This window comes from Melospiza georgiana, chromosome 2 (genome assembly GCF_028018845.1).
Source record: "Melospiza georgiana isolate bMelGeo1 chromosome 2, bMelGeo1.pri, whole genome shotgun sequence".
In the NCBI taxonomy this organism is placed as follows: domain Eukaryota; kingdom Metazoa; phylum Chordata; class Aves; order Passeriformes; family Passerellidae; genus Melospiza; species Melospiza georgiana.
In genome coordinates, this window is record NC_080431.1 from 71,168,465 (window position 1) to 71,189,143 (window position 20,679).

Consider the following 20,679-nt stretch of genomic DNA (forward strand, 5'->3'; position numbering starts at 1 on the left):
TGTACCATTCATTTCTTCCCTCTGGTTTAGAACAAGAATAACAAGCAAATTTCTCACATTCAAGGATGAGAAAAGACTCAGCGTCCTGTCCTCTCAGCAAGGGATGAAAAATCTCTTTTAAACAATGTGGGGCTTGATCCTGTTCACAATGAAAACACTGAAGCTTTGGAAATTCATCAGCGTTTAAGATCATACAGTCCATCTGAGCTACTTCCACACGGAATGAGTATTTAATTCCTAGAAATGTTGATCTGCATTCTCCAAGGCAGTAAATTTTGTGATATCACCACAGTGTTTCTTCAGAGGGATTCAGTGGAAAAAGGAAGCTCAGGAAAACACCTCTGAAAAGCTTTAGGTTGGGACCACAACATTCTCAGCATGTGCCATAGCAGCATGTACCCAATAGCTGACCTAAGACCAACAAGAAGCTATGAACCACAATAGAGCCTTTTTAGGCTGTATCTATGCTAACAAGTCCTACAGAGCAGCAGCAGTGGCTCTGTGGAGCCAAACAGCTGGTGCTGAGGAGCCACACTGTGTGCATCTCAGGGCTTTGGGACCAGCTGTCCTCCAGTTCAGCCTGGTCCTGCCCTCCCAGACCTTGCCTCTCCAGTGGGAAGTGAAGCCCAGGGAGAGATGATGATCAGAAGATTTGCATCAAATACCATTCATGACCTGAAACATTATGTATGCATAGGTCTACACATTGTCTTGGGCTTACTGGTTGTTTTATAAGGCTTCTCTCATGCTCCTTCATCAATCTGAGTCCCCTCTGCATAGTTAAATCTCACCTCCTCCCTGTGACTCAAACAGCTGCTCTTACTGCTCTCTTGGTGTGTCCCTACCTAGAGGAAGAGGTGTTTTTCACCCCAGACCTCACTGAAGAGCAACCTGCAGTGAGACAGGACACTCCCCAGGCTCCCTGCCTACACCTGTGTTTGCCTGGCACTTGAGAAGCAGAGGCAGCGGCACAAGGCAGGCACGGTGCCATCAGCAGATGGGGTGTTGTTATGTAGTGAACATCTCTGCTGGTAGCATTCCCAGCCTGAGCATCTGAATGTCTGTCTATCCCAAGGTTTACTTGGCTTTATTAAAGAGGATGCTCCTAACTGCTGCCAATTTTTTTTTTTTTTTAACATGTGTACGCTCCTGTTTCTATCTATCCCATGCAAGACAGGCTGGCTTTTATCTGTTAATGTGCTTTGGCTTTTCCATTTGTTTCTCTGTATAGTTTCTCTCCCTGCTGTGCAGTGAAACCTGACAAACTCAATGTCCAGAAATTGCCCTGCCCAGGACATTGACCACTGTGTTACACACCAAGTTAACTGGCAAGAACTACTGAAGGTGAAGAGGACCTCTCCCAGCATTTGTATTTTGGTAGGTCTATAGTCAAACCAGGCCACCTTCAAGTACTGTGTGTTCAGCCATCCACAGTCCTGCCAGCCTGGATTTAACTTATCTGTCTTCAAAGAGATCATTGCCTCTTGCCACTTGCTGGTATGAAAATGAACCTCAGTCTTTGCTGAACCAGGGCTATGAGAAGATTGGCATCCATATACTTTTAAAGTGAGAATTCAAGAACAGATGTCTATATTCACTACGTATTAAAAACATGAAGAACCTCTAGAATTTCTAAAAAAGCTTAAAAAAAATAACTGAAGTGCATTTGGTATACTCACATCATAGTATGCTGAGTTGTTTACATGTGTGAAAAAGCAAGATCAAGAACATTAATAAGACCAAGTCAGTTCTGTGGTATTATTACACTAATTTTTCCCTTATTTCTTTTTTATGAATTACCTGATCCTCAAAACCAGCTGTGAGTAATGTTGCCAACAACATTTAAAGCACGTGTTAAACCCACCACCCAGGTGCCATGTTGCATTCTCCTCCCTTTGGATTTTAGCTCTGTTCATGAAAAAACAAAAAAGAATTGAAGAAAAGTGGAAAGTGGGGAAAGCAAAATGACTTTATGTCCCCACACTCTGCCCACAGTCCTTGACTCAGTAAATATTTCTGCTCAAATGCTTCACGTTCAAGTAAAATCGCCTACTCGTATAAGCCATTTACTTTAATCAAAGCCAGATGTATACAGGACTGATCAAATTAAAAGGAAGTAACTATACTTATAATTGCAGGCTTTACAAGCATGAGGTTTCTCTCTGTGGTTGAGAACCTTGGTGCAGTCTTTGCATGCGATTACAGTAAAGCTTTCTATTGCTGAGATTGCTCATACTGTTACTCATGCAGATAAACATACATTTACTATTGGCAGCCCTGCAAGTGCCACACTATTACTAAGGGTTGTGTGACATTTCCCATTTTAAGACCTCATATTCAGCATCTTATAGCTTAACCACACTTTAAATACTTGGTTGAATTTTCTTGGGAAATTTCAGTTCAAAGAGCCAAGCTGTTTCTGAAAGTCATGTTGTTCGTCAGGTTTCAAAATGCTAACTTCCTTTAAAAATAGATTTACTGACCCATACTTATGGATAGGGACTGAAAAGTCTGGCAGAATGTGGCCTGTACTTCAGGGCTGTGGTTTCCACTGTCTCCCAAGAAACTTGTCCTGAGTATGTCTCTTTCTGCTAGGAGTCTCCTGAGCTGTCAGATCCAGTGAGTGCTCATCCCCCTCTGCCAGCCCCTATTTAAGCATGCACTGGATCTCCCCATGGGGTCTCTGGACACACAGTCTCCCCTCTTGTACCACTGACATCACTTGGCCAACACTGTTGCCTGAGAGCAAGCAGAGATTCACGCCCTGGTCACTTTCTGCTGGCTCAGAAACCAGAGTCTGAAAGCAGAGAGGCTTTTATGTACTCTTGGAGTTCCCATCTGAGCTGTCTGTGCAGGCTGAGATCCCCGTTCTGCTCTGTTCCATATGCAGAGCGGTCAGGCAGAAAGAGGCACTGTGGGTCAGCTTAGCCCTGTGCCAGCCCTGCTTGGGGGCAACACCTCTGTGGTCAGTCCTGAGCTCTGTGCAGCCCAGGCACAGCCCTGCCCTGCGCCAGGAGCTGGGAATGTGTCCATCCATACCCTAACAGCAGCAGCATGGACACACTCCCAGTGCATACAGAGCATTTCCCCAAACAGGGCCATGGTACATCCCTATTCCCAACCACAGGATGAAGTGAAAGGCAATTGAGGCAGCTTTTTAATAATGGTGAACAGGGCAGTAGGCATTCCTACTGAAAGGAAGATCTCAGGAAAAGAGACAGAATAGAGAATCTTAGATTCTCTATAACAGGAACACTGTTATGGAGGTTTGCGTCGTAGATGCTCAAATTATGCAAATTATATGCAAATTAGACATGGCCTCTTTGACTTCTGGTATGTAGCCAGCAACTCTTTCATGTTATAATGTTGGGTAACCTTTGCTTGACTGTTTTTTTCTTAAGTTAGCTATAGATCTCAGCTTTCTTTCTTTTTCTCTCTCCTAATTTTCTTGTAAAGCCCAGTGGGTTGTCCATAACTACAAGGATGCTAACAGTATATGAAATCCGCTTTGTAAAATTTGAACTAGAGGGTTTATTTATTAAAAAAAAAAAATCTTAAAATACTCTCTGTTTAGGAAAAGGAACATTATTTTCCAAAAACTGACAAAGGAAGATAATATCATAGAAAATATTAGTCAAGAGATCCTGCAGCTACTGAATGCCCTGTGATTGGGAAAAGGACCTTTGCATGGTATATTTTTGCATTCTTACCCTCACCACAAAAGAAAAAAGCTGCCATTTTCATTCTTAAGAAAATTCTTTTAAAAATGAAGTCTTCTATTTTTTTTTTCTTTTTTAAATGGAAGTCAGCTGCTAACATCCATGTCAGCAAGTGCAATGGTTGACGGTTCTTAAAAGCACATTGCAATTTGTGGCTCTGCTACTAGGACTTGCAATGCTGATGGGCTCTTGTGCTATTAGAATTTAATTATGTAGATTTTCAGCATATGGAGGACACTAACAGCAGAACTGCTTTGCCTAGTGGAAGCAAAAATGCCCATGCCCTCTCCTTAAGGGCTGGGCTGTAGAACCACCGACATCCAGTCAGGGCCCATTGCACTGGAATTATGGCTTTATAACAATCCTTTATTTACACACACTGCTGAGACAGTAAAAACAGCAAACAGATTTTTTGACGGCAGGCAGCCAAAACATCCCTGCAGGGCACATGCCCCTCGCCGAGGCAGGAACACAGGCAAGTTAAATCAGTTCTGTGCCTGCTTTCCAGCAGCGAATTTTGTTGATGTGAAAATGGCATTTGCCATTCCAGTAATAAGATGGGCCCAAACTTCAGGGCCGCTTGTTTCTCCCTTACCCTGTGTCTCCCCTCAGTTTGAGTTGGCATGCACATGGTGCTGGGAAAAAAAGAATTACTGTAAGGAGTTCTGTTAGAAAGGTTTCAATTTACTCATCATGAAATTGCTGAGCAATACGGTAAATAGACTCAAATAAAATCAATAGAAGGAACTGTTCTCATGCTTCCTAGGATGTGAGGCGAATGGTTAACCTCATTTCTTAAGCAGGGACTCTGAATCAAAGCCAACATACAGACATTCCTGTAAATACTACAGCCATATTTCATAGGAATTTCAAAAATCATGCTTAGCAATTCTTCCAGTGGCTGCAGCATCCTTCTGTCTCGTAATTATTTTCTTTTGCCCTTTTTATGCAGCCCTCCTTTTCTCTCCTTCCCTTGGTAAATAAAGACCCTAAAGGACAAACACACACGCAGCAACTTTTCTCCTCATGTCCCACAACACATCTTGAATTGCCAGGGCTGTGCTTCATTCCTTCTAACTGTCCTCCCATTTCTTTCCATCAACAGCACAGCTGATAGCATCCCTGACGCATCATGGGAGAAGAGGTGGCTGAATCAAAACCAAAGACCCAGAGGGGAAGCTGGCTGAGACAGCCCAGCATGGACAAATCCACATTTTCAGGACTTACTTTATAGGAGTGGGGCTATCCAACTGAGAAAATTATCACAGTTTTGCTCAGATCTCACCACATGTAGGTCTTGAACTGATCTGAAGTTTAGGCCTAAAAACTCTGTGTGGTGGAGGGGACTCAGAAAGGAAATATGCAAGTCAGGCTTAAACTAATGAAAACCAGAAATAATAACTATGGGTGCAAGGGAATTGCATGGACACATTAAAGCAGAAAGCCCTGGGACAGTGGTTAAATGCTCCATAAAATAAGAGTTTAGGCGGGAACTTCCCTACAGACCCATGACCAAAACTCACTGACAGTAAGTGGATGGAAAGCTCTGAACTTTCAGAAAACTCTCTGTTGAGCAACCTCCTTTTCAGAGGAAGTTTTATTCTGCCAGAAAAGGTGTGCAATGCTGCATGCTACTACAGTATGGGGAATTGGAAGGGAAACTCCTACACTGCAGAAAGAGAAGTGCCTGAGAGGCAATGTTATACATGTGGGCCATTTGCTTTTCTCCTGCTAACATGCTGACTGTTCTGGTAACTGGTGCACTGCAGTAAGTCACTGGTATCAAATGACACAAACCACCACATAACTACTGGATAGGAATCTCCACCACAAGCACAGTCTAAATCAATGCCCTATAAAATTTGGATAATATTACTTAGACCTTAGAGCACTCAGGCCTCCAAGAAAACTGTAAAATACAGTTCAGGGGGTTTATAATGGGCCCAACTTGCTGTTTTCCATGCAGACATGTAATGAAATAACTCACTTCCAAAAGGACGAAGGTGTTTGAGGACAGCTCAGTAATTATTTGTGACAGCTTTGGAAACAGAGTAAGGCAACACTGCTGTTACATCTGTGATGGACATTTCAAATCACCATCTTTGTGTACAGCCCTTAATGCTGTAAGGATGCTGTAAATGGATTCTGAAAAATCCAGCTGAACATTACAGTAATTGTAATTCTATTGGTTTCTATAGAAATAGGATTATACTAACAGCCAATAAATCAATTTCCTCCTGGAACACTAATGCAATAAGAAGGGGCACCATTTCACTGTTATTTATAGAGCAAACAGCTTTTACCCAATTTGCAATACCTATCAGAGTTTTATAGAGTTCATGAGATTTTTCAAGCATGTTGCTGCATAAAACCATCTCTGGCAATAAATTACAGAGGAAAACGGGGAGGGGGAAGCCCATAAAGTAATGAAAGCATTTACCACCAGATGGCACGGCAGTACAGGTGCCGCCGTTCTGGCAGGGGTGTCTCTCGCAGGCATCGGGATACAGGACGCAGCCCAGCTTCAATTCCGTCAGGCCGACCACTTCTGCGAAGCTGCTGCGCTTGTTCTGGAGGGGCAGCTCGTTGTTGTTTAGGACCACCGAGTCCAGGCAGCCCTGGAAGCCGCTCAGGACCTGCGTTGTCCTCTTGTCAGTCAGGCTGCGGACGTTATCCACCTGGACCTGGGCGCCGAAGTAGACGGAGCTATCCGTGCTGAGCGTCTGGAAGTAGAGGGGGGCCTTGCGGCGCTCCACATAGCTGTCGTCCAGGGTTAGGCTGGTGAAATTGCGGTTCAGCTCCAGGAAGACAGAATGCCAGCTTCCATCGTTAACGGCCCTTCCAGAAATTCCCAGGATTCCTGGACCACTCCCGCAATCCAACTGGAACCAGAGTTTGCCATCGACGATCTGCGGGAGGAAAACAGAAATCAAACCGCTTCAGACGCTCAGCTGTCTTGTAATACGCTCTCACAGAGAAAATGGAAGCACAGAGAACTTCTAGACTGTCTCTGCACGCTGTTAAAGCTGCTCTCCTACATGACACTAAAAGAGCAAAAAGCTGTGTCTTTATCATGAGCAAAAAAATAGAAGGTGGAAAATATCAGCTTAATTTGAATTTGCCTGAAGTCAATTACTGCAGGAAAACTAAAAATACAGAAAATCATATGGGTGCAGAACACAGGTGAAAACTGGGATAATTTATGTTTTGTACTGAACAGGATATGGACTCGAGGACCCTTGTTCTGCTCTTGGCTCTGCTGTCGAGCAGCTGTGTCTCTCTCAGCAAGTCTGAGAGCTGTGATTCTGCTTCCACTGGCTGATGTTATCAAAAGGACGGTCAGGGCACAGGATCACCTCTTAGTGTTTGAGAGGCTTGTGGCAAAGCCAAGGGCCACACTTTCAGCTGGTGATGTTAGGTACTCTGCTCATGCAGACAATCCTGTGCTTCTATAACTTCAAGGAGCATCTCAACAAGGTGTGGATTTTCCCTTAAGCATCATAAGTTTACTATCACTAATTACAACAGTAAGATACTAGTTGACCAAAAGTTAGTTATTTCCCAAAGATGCAACACAACCTGCTCTGTGCATACCTCACAGATGGCATAAGATGCATCTTAATTTTCTTTCTTTCCTAATATTTTTGCGGGACTCATGGATTTAGAGAGTTTGTAGGGGATTTCTAACTCTCCCTCCTGTCCCTCACTCATCCCAAGTCCTCGTAAAGAGTAAATCTGTGCTATCCTGCTGAGGCAGGCAAAGTGCAGAATGAGGGAATGGATATGAAGTTCTGCTTTCCTGATTAGCAGTTTACCCCGAGATTTTAGGCTTCTCTAACAGATGGCATATAAATTTAAAATGGCTGACAAGGTTGGAAATAATGTCTTATGGCACATTAATTGGATTCAAGTTCTCTGAAAGCCCTTCCAAGTATTTTACCTTTATGTCATGCTCTAGGAAGTATTTATTTCTGCAAACCCCATTTCAAGACAGTTCTGTCCCATTATTTATCCCCCTGAAAAGTTCAGGTGCTGTGTCATTTTTCATTCTTCCAGGCAGCTCACATGGTCCTCTCACTGGTGTATCTGTTACAGAGACTGACTGCTCCCCCCAGTGAGAGCAGAGTTTCCACAGATGTCAATGCAAGGACCCCATAGAGCTTTGGTGGCCTGCTGAACTGGAATGGAAAATGCAGATGTGAGGATGCTGCAGTGTCCATCTGCCTTTGGCCATTTCTAGCACGAACAGTCATGTTAGATGAAGACATCCCTTGGCATGTGACTGTGTGCTCAAACTCTTCTCAGACAGTTTCCTTGATGTGGCTTGAAGGTAAACTGGGAAGTTTTAATGTACAGGAGCAGACCGTGTTGTCTGCCATTATCAGCATTTTATGTTCTCAGAGGTTGAGAAAACTACCAGGAGAAAAGCTAAAGGCAAAATCTTGAGATCTGTAGATCTCTGGATTTCCTTCTCCTTTGCAAGTCCTTTGTTTCTTGACTGGCTGACTCTGAACTGGAGCTCAAGCCAAAACACACTGGGCAATCGGGATAAAACCACACCAATCCTCTGCTCGGTGACTGCTTGGCAGCATGGACACAGAGGTGCCAAGCATGGGGCAAGCTCCTCACAGATGCCAGCTGCCCACCTATTCTGCATGGTATGAGGGGGTGTAGAGGAATGAATACACGTAGCAGGAGCCAAGGGACGGAACTAGAATTAGCCCCGGCTAAAAAAACGGCTGTTTTGCAGTCCCTGATCTGTAGGATGTAATGAAACTGAGAAGAAATCAAATCTATGACTGTAATACATGCTCAAGGGATGGATGTTGCTTGATACTCCTACAGCTCAATCAAATAAGGCTAATGGATGTATAGAATAATGAGTCTGGATCATTTTTCATTAAGAAACATTTTCTTAAAGGACTCAAAACTCAGCTGTAAACAGTTTCTGTAGATTGAAATTGGGTCTGTTAAAGCATATTCTCAGGAGGACTCTTGGTAAACAAGATGTCCTGATAAACAGAATTTTTTCTCTCCTGAGATGGAGCATTAGTTTCTTTCCTCCCTGTGCAACAAAACACTCCATAAACATTGAAGGTGCTGCTCAAAAAGTGTGGTCTGTCTCACCAGGAATACAAATCAAACAGAAAAATGCATGCCAATATATTACACTTTGAAAAACAGCCATCACTGGATAAGCAGATAAACTTGCTGCTTACTTAAACGGCTCTTTCCTATGGAAACTCTTCTACTGATTGTGTATAATATACATATACCTCCCCTATGACTACTTATGCCCTGAAGGACCTACTGCCTGCATGTCTATTACTCTTACTCACAGAACATGTTTTTCCAATTATCTTTATAAATACAACACCACATTTAAGCACCTGGGATAAATATTACACCATTTGTATACAGGAAACTATGATCTAAAAGATTTGCCATTAAAATATGTTTTATACATCTTTCTCATCCACTTTTATTTCTCTTTACCCAGCAGATGATCTGACATGCACAGTAAATATATATTGTCTGAAGGGTTAAGTTTCCTTCCTGTTATTGAAGAAACACGAGTAACCTCTAACTAGAGTGAAAGATGGAAAGGATGGTCTGATGCTTACAGTACTAGCCTAAGACATGACAGATCTGCATGGGAACCCACACTCTGCAACATTCTTCCTCTGAGATCTCAGGCAAGCCATTAGTTTCAGGTGTCCATCAGTAAAAGAGGGGTAACGTCATTTCCCTACCTCACACCACTGCTTTACAGATACATACATTAAAGACTCTGTGACATGCCCAGATACCCCTAGCAATGGGACCATAAAAGCGCCTCCATTAATCAGATGGTCATGGGCCTTGCTGTAGAGGAGCTAGGAGGAAGTATTTGTCCCCTGATGGACCTCGAGGAGGAGTAGGGAGAGCAGGAAGAGCTGGCAAGGAGCAGCTGCTGCAAAGGGCTCCACTCCTGAGTAATCAGCAGCAGGACTGGCCACACAGGGAAGAGAAGGTTTTTCCACCTAACAGGTAAAGTTGCTCTCCCCACTCCTAAGCACAGAGAATTCAACCATCACTCAGCAATTAATCCCTGGTGTTCCTGTGATTCCTTGTAGCCACTGAGATGTCAGGGTCACTGCTCAGTCCTCAGAGGGGGTTCTTTGATTATAGCCTGGACCAAGAAAAGCTGAACTTCACGCTAACTGAGGGACATTCAAGGAAAAAATATGGGCATCCAATGAAAACCAAGGCTCTTGTCCAGGCTCAGCAATTATCCAGACAATAACCTCAGTGGCATGGTTGGTCTAGTTGAGAGCTGATAGCGTCAGACTGTCAGTCCAGTGCTGAATGTGTGCTATTGCTTTTTTCATCCATCTCTGTAGTGCAACACTGCAGAAAGCCTGAGTTACTCTATATCACAGCAGAGACATGCAAACTTTGCAACCCCTCACCAGCGCAGCCCATGGCACCAGCAGAGACTCTCTGCACCATAAAAGCAGAGAGATACCGCTTCATCCTAGCTGGGCAGAAAATTCCCACAAAGCTTCCACTTCCCAGAGCTTCCTAGACTCAGGGTTTAGTTAATCTCAGTTATAACAATTATGACAGGGAGGTTAGTGTACACTTAAGCATATATGCCACAAGATCTCACCTGCAGAGAAGTTAAAAGAACAGTGAAGACTCCAAAAGCCGATGCAATCTGTTACATTTCAATAATTTCATTCAACGGGCAGAATGGAGCCAAACACATACTGTAAATTATATTAGAATATTAGTCTGGCTAAGATGTTTGGCTAAGATCCATATTTGTGTATGTATCAACATAGGTAATAAAATGATCAAATGGTTCTTCTGAGACCACCTCCAGCTCACACAGTCCATCTGCAGTCAAACACCATGGATACATACAGCATGCTGCCTCCTAATCTATCTGGGGAAATATTTCGTTAGCCGAATTACATTTCAGGTTCGTTTGTGTAAAACGGTGTATTTAATTAAAACATTACACGTTTCAACTCCAGCCACAACTGGGATCATATCCAAACTTCAGTCCTATCCAGCACAGGCCATGCAGCAGTAATGCATTAAAATGTGTAATACACACTTAGCTAAGCCACACAAAGTTTCACATTAACTGCCTGGACCAAAGAACATATGCTTGCCCTTCACTGTTTAGCCGCTATATTTATGGCATGATGGGAAAGTCTTTCTTTACCTATTTTTAATCCTTTAAATTTCACAAAACAAGATGAATCTCCATTATATTCCTTGGGGAAAAAAAAAGGAACTCTCTTCTGCTATGGCCTAATAATGCTTTAGATGGTTAAATCTTACTTTTCTGAGTTAGCTGCTACATAGGTAAAACGGAAAGAGTGGTACAGGTTTTGGGACATGCAATCTTTCCAAAGGAAAGGGAAAAAAAAAGCCAACATTGACCTGCATCTCAATTTTCTTCAATTGCCTTGTAAGTAAGAGAATAGAAAAAACAAAACAAAACAAAACAAAAAAGGCCAACCTCTCAAAATCGATGGATGAGTTGCTTTATTTGAAACAGCTGAATAAATAACACCCTTATTTTATTATATCAATAGAGTGTACCTAGTAGGCTTTCAGCAAAGTAGTAGACAAGCAGTTTGCTCTATGGAATTGATTATTCATCCAGGAAGGACACTGTCTTAAGATTATGAAATATTTCCATCCCTGGAGTTATCACAAATGTATGAGCTTCCAAAATTAAGCTGGTCATTTAAACACCAAAGGCATATTGCAGCATTAATTTTTAAACAGACTGCAATGGCAGAGACTTGCTTCAAAACAATCAATGCCACTCTGTGCCCCAAGAGCACAGGTGTTTCTGCCTGTCCTCCCATGGGCTCATACCTTGTGGGTCTAAATTTCTTCCAACTCTGCCCTTATTTGAAGCTCAGAGATGGTACTGGGCCCTCTGGTGCTAATCCAGCAGATACTTAAGTAGATGCTTAAAATTAAGGTATGTGAATAGTTCCAATTGGTTTCAAATATAGGAAGTTAAGCAAGTGATTAAGTGCTTTGCTGGAGTGATGCCAGAGTGCTCAAAAGAACACAGGATTTCAACCTTTATCCTCTATTTGGAAAGCATCTCCTCATGTTTAATTTAATTGAAAGCAATGCTCAAATGATAACAACTTCACATTTATGGACCTCTAATTAATCTGCTTAATGGCCTCATTTCTGAGTGCCTCCCTACCTCCCAACATATGTACCTGGTTAAAAAAAGCCTTACCTCTGGTTTACAAATGAAAAAATGTGTGTTTAGGGGGTCTAAGCATAAATTCGTTGAAAACTCCTGAGGCAGGGGTCACCAAAGTGCAGTCCATGAGCCATTTGCCATCCCTGAAGAGACCTGACAGGGCTGAATCCCTTGAGCATGATGCCATTTGTCTGCCACAGAGCACGTTTTTTGAGAACTTAGCCTGATATTCCTCGGTTGAAAGACATTCACAAACTAAACTCTGACAATTCCTGATCTTTTAAGTGACACCATTTCTTAAAACTACCTATGCTGAATGTAATGATTTTGTTTCCTTTAAACTCCATGCATGCAGAAGCCTAGTGCCAGACCTGGGAAAAAGACACTGCAAAAGTGAATCCTGCCCTACTGAAAAGCGGAGCATGAGGCTTTGAGAAGGTAATTCCCTATGTCCTCCCCTGATCAATGCACAGGATAAAGCAGAGGCTTTGCATCCATACACAACCATGGACCTCACTCATCAGATATGTGAGGAAGCAGCCACATATGAAGCTCTCTACTTTCTCTGTCTTTGTTTCTTAGACTTAGAGAGCAAACCAACTTGACATGGAGGCTGCTGACTGAGATTGGAGCACAATAGCCACAGCTCTTGTCACTGCTCCATAAAGTATTATTTTTAACTCAGCACCTTTCAAAGAAAAATAATTAGGTGATTATGTGAAGTGGGGACTGAAAACATGATTCCTACCTCACAACTACATACTCAATTCAGGTGACTGTAAAGGGCGGTTCTCTTACTGGTTTGGATTTTTTTTTTTGTTTTGAGTTTTTTGTTTGTTTTTTTTTTTTTTTTTTTTTTCCTGGTGTGGGTTTTATGTGTGTGTGAGGTTTTGTTTTAGTTTAATAGTAGTAGCATCAACTTTTCTATTTTGGTGACAAAATTTCCCTGCTTCAGCTGGATATTTTCACTCAGTTGTCTATGACGTGGATATGCTGTGCTCCTTAATGATGAGAGCTTTATACACAAAACTCTAGCAAAATGAATTCTCCTATTACCATTCTAACTCCAATTCAGGCCATCTCTGTATCATCTCCTATTGTTTTCAAGTGGCACCTTCCACCAGGGCCATTTCTTTTTTCCCAGGTATTTTTTGAAATTACCAAATTGCAAACATTACCTACTGACAGATGCTAAGAGCAAGCATGATGAGGACTTCAAAGAAGGTCTTCCAACCTGCAGTTTTGCTTGTTTTGTTTTTTTAAACAAAAACACATGCTTGAAAGTTCAAACTGCATTTCTACGTGTCTCCAAGTAGAAGCTGTCTTGTGCAAATCTGAACAATGCTGACAGTTCCTGGTGAATGACAGACAGTACTCTTGCTCATGAAATACTTCTGTTGAACAACTATAAAATTATTTGCTACCCATTAATAACTCATCTAGCCGCTTTAACATTACCTAAGCATTCAGCCAAAAGTACCCTAAAGATTGCAAATACAGACACAAAAGGCTCTGTGCCATTTCTTTCACTGCTGAATTATAGAATGTGGCTGAATTACAAATGTCAATGTTTTCATCTGGTACCTTAGAGGCTATAGCAGAAATACTATATGTGCAGGCTCTTGGATGAGCCTAGTACTCCCTCTCCATCCACCATTTGCCATTCCACAGAAACAAAAAAGAATAAAAATGCATGGAAAGCTTATCAATTAAATATTGATTTAAGTATCAATCATCTCCACTGCCCCCATGACTCTCTCAAAAAAGAATCTTAATCCACAGAGTGCAGAGATTCTCATATTCAGTAGGAGACACGTTCCAAGCAGTTGGCTCCTGGAATTAGCTCACTAACAGTGAGGGCATATCCTCTAACCACAGACAGGACAGAAGGGAAGAACAGCAATTCCAGCAGGCTTCGTTTTGACTACATAGTCATATAAATGGCCAAATCTTACATCTCGTGCAGACTGGCTCCTGCACACAGACACACATAATGCGCTTATAATGAACAGAGCCCAGTGGGAAATTTTCCAAGTAAAGTACCACTAACAAGCTGCTTTTCTGATCGTTGCTGCTGCTGCTGAAATTGTTTTCCCTGTTAGAATCAGAGTTCATCTTCTCCATCTACAGCTGAGATGAGAAAAGCATTCCCAAAATCAAGAGCCAAGAGAAAATACAGAATTGAGAAAAACAACTGCAGAAAAGATAAGTTATTTTAATTACCTTCAGAATTATACAGGGATTCGCTCTGGTGTACATTATAATCCCGTTGCTTTGCAGGGTTCGCAGTCGGAGAGCCAACTTGAATTCCTCTTTCTTGCTATTTTCAGAAACACGGTATTTAATGTAGCTATTCCCAGCAAAGCTAAGGGAAGTGTGGCCTGAAACAACCATTTTGAAAAGACACATGTGCTTTTAGTGATACATAAAACAATTCCTCAACTGTTAAGTAATTAATGAATTTATAAAGTTTATGAGAATGACTCGGAAGAAGTAAATAAAACTCATTTTTGATGAGAGAAAACAAAGCTGGCATCTTCTACAAAATATTTCTGCATTTCCTTTTTTTAAACTATTTTTCAGGGGATAGAGGAAAGTTCTATTTCTCCATATTTAAAAATAAAAAAAAAAAAGGGGTTTCTCCAAGTATTCAGCACTTTTCAGCTTATACACTCCTGGAGGCACCAGTCTTGCCTAACTGATAACAGAGGGAATCAAAGATGACCACACCTGTACATCAGGCAGCTGAGTTATGGGTGTCAAGTCATGTGTGGGCAGGTATCAGCCAAACCCTTGCAATGAGTCCCCTGCAACCACTGCCCAGGACCACAGTTCAGTATCTGCTGTGCTTGCATCAGGCAACCAGCACAAATCCTCTGTCCTGCAGCCTGGCATTCACTGAAGTCAACAGAAAGCTCTGCTTCACTGCCTGTCCACCTGGCTCTTCATATCCCAGGGAACAACACAGATGCAGAGAACTAGCAGACGTCCTCAAACTTTCTTTTTGGGATAGCATAGTGTTTTCATTAATAAAGACTGGAATTTTGGTCATCTAAATAGTTAGCAGAAGAGTTAATTATAGAGCTTTGCCCATGGGCAGGAAAACATCTGGCATAACATTTTCTAGGAAAAATCCTGTTTTCTCAGCAGCCTGTTTTACTGAGCTGGTATTCGAGCAAGCCAGTGGGAATTTCCAAACAGAAACTGGATCACAGCCTACATACAGCCCCTTAGCCATAAAGACAAGTATTTATAGGGCTTATAACACACACCCCCCCAGTGCCCGTGCTGAGATGGGTTAAGCAGTACATTTTCTGTTAACTTCACTGCTGCCTCTGCCTGACAAAATGAGAATGGCAGCACTTTACTGTCCAAGTTTATCCCCCGTTATGGCTGTGAATGCACCTGAACACTCGCCCAGCTTTCCTGGCGGGCACTGGCAGATGAACGGTCTCCGGTTGGCTTCGTAGCCCACACACTGCATGTCCCCTGGGCACGGCTTCTCCAGGCACGGATCCGTGGAGCCTGGGCACAGTGCTCCTGCAACAAGGTAAAACACTGTCAGGGATCCACAGTGCACAGCATCATCTGCTGCAACACAAGAGTAATGAAAGACCATTATTGATCGCACACTTCAGTACAAGCAAAAAAATGGCTTAATAATAATAACAACAACAAAAACGCCCCAGCAAACCTTCATAGAAAGGAACAGCTTTTGGGCAAGTACACAGCAGAACTGCAATAGTTCTTTTCCAAAGACTGCCCTAAACCCCATGGGAACATATTATAAAAACAAACTATTATGAGCAGTAACTGGTTTATAACTGTGTGTGATAACTCTCAAGCCATTCTTTCTCCCACAAAGCTTCCTGCATGAGGTCTTTAGAAATATGAGTGAAAAAAATTGCTTGAAGCTATGCACTCCTCTTCCCCCAGCACACCCATGAGAAGCAAATCTAAGGAGGTAGAACTGGTCACAGCCCCAAGCCTGCCAGAGTTTAGGAAGCATTTGGACAACGCTCTCAGGAACATGAGGTGATTCTTGGTGGTCCTGTGCAGGGCCAGCAGTTGGACTTCGATGATCCCTGTGGGTCCCTTCCAGCTCAGGATATTCTGTGATTCTAAGCCCTGCTTGGGCTACAGTGACACCTGGATTTTTCATTCTCATACTACACAGGACATGCTGCCAGCTTTACCATACAGCACATGCAAATTTGCCCTCTCCCTATGTTCCTTCTGACATTTCTGAGATCTTACCTCCTATCCAGCTTGCCCAGGCTACCAAAACCTGCCATCCTTTTTTCTAATCTGCAGGGACAGAACTGTACTGACTTTTAAGTTTGCTTAAAATACTTGAGAGACACAATTATATGTAGCTTTTTCAGACCCCCCTAAATTCTTTACATCTATCATGCTGAGCATGTCAAGGATTTACTATTTAAAGCCTATCAATGTCAAAAGAATTCTTTGCATTTCATGGGGTATAGCTAAAACTTCAATGTAACTTTTCAAAGTGTCTAATTAAATCTGTTTTGATTGCCCTAATCTTAAAAGATTTGAGCACACTGTCTATAATAATACAAAACATGATACAATTATTGCTGCTTAACAGATGAATTTTCAGAAGTATGTGAATTCCACAACAGCTAGCCTTTTCTGGGTTGAAATAAGGTACTTGGGAGATGCAGGGTCAGTTTCTACATTTGGGCATCCAGGTATGGAAGTACGAAGACTACTTACGAAAGCAGTCTTCAAGTGCAGAAAAAAAGGCACTCCTGCCCTTGCTTTTGTTGATTTGCAGCCCAGCATGAATGGAGGCAAAGGCAGTTGCTGGGAATGAACAGACACCTTTTCTTTTGTTTATCAAGTTAATTTATCTAAGGCATGTAGGTGATGAATTCAATGATAAAAAACACCTTCCTACCTATTGCTTTCTGAATATTGGCAGTCCTTGTATATTGCAGGATCCATATTGTAGGATCCTTATCAGATTCAAAAACTAGTTTATTTTTTGAGCACATTATTTTATTTACAGTTTATAAAGGAAGGAATCAACCTGTCATGGAGTACATCTCCAAAAGTAATGAAAGGAAGAATCTTACTGCTCTCACACTTTTGTACAAGCCAAGCAGGACTCATAGTAAGCATAGCTGAAATTACCTGACACTGTAAGTATTTTCTGGGAGAAGAAAAATTACTACTGTAGCTTTCAAAGTGGACATGGGCTGACTACAAATATGGCAATTACTGTAAATGTCCTCCTTGATGTACAGCACAGTCAATTTAATGTTTAACATCCTCTCCTCCTTTATCAAACATTTGTTTGAGAGGTCTATGGAGTAAAAGATTTACAGTAGTGCCTGTAGCACTGTTAGAAAATGATGCATGGCAATCTTTATTAATCACATTATTAGGTAACATTAACAGGAGTAACAGCTGCAATACACACTTTAGGCCTTATAGAACCAAGAAAAAACTGTCATAGGGTTCTGGACTACAGATTATTATTTTATGTAAATGTCAGATCTGTAGAATTTAACAGAGAATATGATGTTTTCTATACTTTGCTTTGTTTGGCTTTTTTTTTTTTAGAATAAAACTCCTAATTTCTTAGAATTCAATGGCAAGCAACAATTATTTCTGAAATTATAACGGGTTGTTAGAAATTCTACAGGCTGCTTTTTATTTTCGCCTTGGTTGTTTTAGCTATTTTAACTCATTCTTATGTGACAAAAACACAGCCTTCTAGTGTCAGCAGAGTATATCTCTTCTTTGAACAAACTTAAACCTTCAGTGAGGCTGCAATTCAAGTGAGCCTCTGTGTAGCTGACAGACATGCCATTTGGACTAAAGCCCCACAGCTCGTCACTGTGCAGCAGAAAGAGACACTGAGATTTCCAAATGTGGCTCTGCAAATTTTCACATCCCCTAACCTATGACTGTATCCTTGACATGAAGCAAAAAAGGAACAGCTTCCTTTGTTATCCACCTCTGCCAGGGTTTTTTTTGATCTGATTCAAACTCTGATTTGTACTTTAGAGCCATCCTTTCACATTCAGAAAATATATGGAAAAGATCTAACGTACTCTGTGCAATGGTGGAAAGAACTGTTTATCCTGTACGGCCAAGAATACTCCTTCTGGTAAACTACAAGGAAACCAACTTTTTATTCATCCTGCTGCAGCAGGATTTCATAGCTGTCACAAAACTTTAAAATATTCAGACTTGCTAGAAGTGCTTTATGCCTGTCTGTATGGTTATAAGTACATAAGCCACAAATCTGCATTATTGCATTGCCCCAGCTAACACACATTTTCAGGCTGATTTCACAACTATGAGGAGCAAAATTGTAGAATTGTTCAAGGTTACGTTGTCCACATCAAAGATTTACAGCCTGAGTTTAAATAAAATTATTCTAATGTTGCATTTCCACTCCAAAGAGCAGTCTATTTTCCATCCAATAAAATATTCAAGAAATATAGGTTCAAATTGATCTTTTTTTTTTTCTAGGCAGGTCCAGACAATCTGCAGCATTCTCTTGAAACTCACATTAGTATTAATAAAAACTGTTCTTTACAAGGTACCACAGAAACACACGAGTTAGCATCAAGCAGCGCGTGGCAGGAAAAGGTGGAATAGACCCACTTGATTTTGACAGATCATCTTCAGTTTAATTCTCTAAAAGAAGATAAAGGTATTTCAATCTTCTAACCAATATACTGAGGCAGAAAACATTGTTCCATTGCAAGAGGACAGATTTATTTAATTCCTGTTCCTTCCAAAAATGAACACTTCTAGGATTGTAAATATATTTTGAAAATTGAGTGCTTCAAGAATTTTAACTTCAGCCTTGTGATATTAGGTGGTTTTCCATCAGCCCAGTCTCCTGAATCTGTATGAGTACTACAAAGACTATGCTTTTTCACTTATATGAAAAAAGCTTGAAAGGAGGGAGATTCCTGAAAGCTGGAGCTGCAGGAACACAGGGACAAAACCTTCCTTGGACAAAGGTGACATGAAACAGAACACAGCCAGATCTAACCAAGTTATCTGCAGTTCTCTGTTCCCAGCACAGACCTTTTCCTTCAATTTTCCTTGCCAGGAGAATTCCAGGCTCATTAATATGCATGTGTGTGCTTCCTGAAAATGGGAAAAGCACTGTTGTACACATAAGAACCAGGTTGCTGATGCCCAGTCCTTCACAGCATCCAGGACTCTTTCAGAGGCAATGTGTGCTCTGTGGAGCTGAGGCCAAAAATCATCTCTGAAGAACAGTTCCTTTATTAACAGCAGATCCTCACAGTCTATGATTTCCTTCTGGCAAAGTATTCACAAAATACTAAAAGTGGCTTCATAAAGTCTGAATTATCTTGTTTCATGAGAAAATGGTCCAAGGCTGCTGTTCTCTTGATTAAATAATGTGGATGTGTCTGCATTTTTGTTGAACACTCCTGGGTCAATTAGAAAAAATCTTTCAAACTATTAGGTCAGAACCATATTAAACATTTGAAATAGAATTCATCTCATCTAACGTTAGGGTATCTGACTGATTTTAGACATCTAGGGAGAGATGTATCACATTATTAAAAATACCTCCTTTTCCCCACTATCTGCAAATGGGGCCTGGAGTGACCAGGACAGATGTAGATATAGGTCCATATTGGTCAAGACTATTTCAATCCATTCTTTGCTCTGGAACTTATTAGCATACCAACACTTTTGTAAGATCATAATGCAGAACAACTCTAGAGCAAAGCAGTCCCAACAAAACCTGCTCTGCCCCTGCACCTTTGTCTCAACACAAAAGAATTACTTTGCATCATGAAAAAATACGGAATAGATTTTTGCCTCTGAAAAATGAGAATGCTGTGAGAAATGTTTTACAGGAACATATTTATTCCATTCCTCCTACATTTATTTCTCCCTGACAGATGTTTGCATACCTCATGCCATGTGATGGGAGCTTGGTAATTGCAGAGCCCCTCTGGTCACGCTGACACAAACCCCAGTTTGTGACAATATTTTTCATACAAACACAAACAGATGAGCAAAAAATCTAAGGAGACAGTGTGTTATTGGAAAACTCTTTAGTTCAATTTTATTGATTTAAAAGCTAAGATTGATGCATGTGAACTTTTGAACTTACCCTTCCAGAGATGAGCAGCTGAAACTCCAAAGTTCGCCACTGCCTACTTTACAGTCTCCCTGCATTTTCACATTAGATAACTCTGTTTGCTCACAAAGGTAATCTAGGTAAGTTATGCACAGCTGGCATGCATAAATTGTGCATATCTGTGACATCTGCCAGTGGACAAAAACACTCCAAGTATGATACATATTTCAAGAATGAGTGAATTAGTTCAAACTCAAGCTTTCTGGGCCATAATTGAATCAGATCTCTGGAAACATATGCAGTATTTTAATGGCTTTTTCATAATACAAGGTATTAATATTTACTGGATGTGGAACTATTTTAGCAACAAAGGAAGTGTAATACTTTTATTACACTGCTAATATCTTGCTAATGCTGTCTTGTTAAATAAGCCAAAACAAATTGTGCACTTTTTCCAGAATTGCTGCATCTGTGCATTTATTTATAAGAACTACTGATGGAAGAAGTATTGCATTTTTCCAACTCTTTTACTCTAGTCTTTAGCTTTCATGGAAGCAAAACTACCCATACATGCTCTATTATGCTCTCACAGGTCTGTGTCATCTCCTATGTGAGAA

General features: G+C 41.3%; 1 protein-coding gene across 7 annotated transcripts in view; it reads right to left on the reverse strand.

Moving 5' to 3' along the window:
• FAT3 (FAT atypical cadherin 3) overlaps positions 1–20,679 on the reverse strand; it is a 399,748-nt gene that overhangs the window by 21,537 nt on the left and 357,532 nt on the right. For all 7 annotated transcript variants that reach the window (XM_058019289.1, XM_058019288.1, XM_058019293.1 and 4 more), the window contains 3 exons: positions 15,355–15,489; positions 14,173–14,330; positions 6,160–6,628 (listed from right to left, as the gene is read on the reverse strand). In XM_058019289.1, coding sequence (XP_057875272.1) covers positions 6,160–6,628; positions 14,173–14,330; positions 15,355–15,489 — 762 coding nt within the window. The remainder of the gene's footprint in view (positions 1–6,159; positions 6,629–14,172; positions 14,331–15,354; positions 15,490–20,679) is intronic.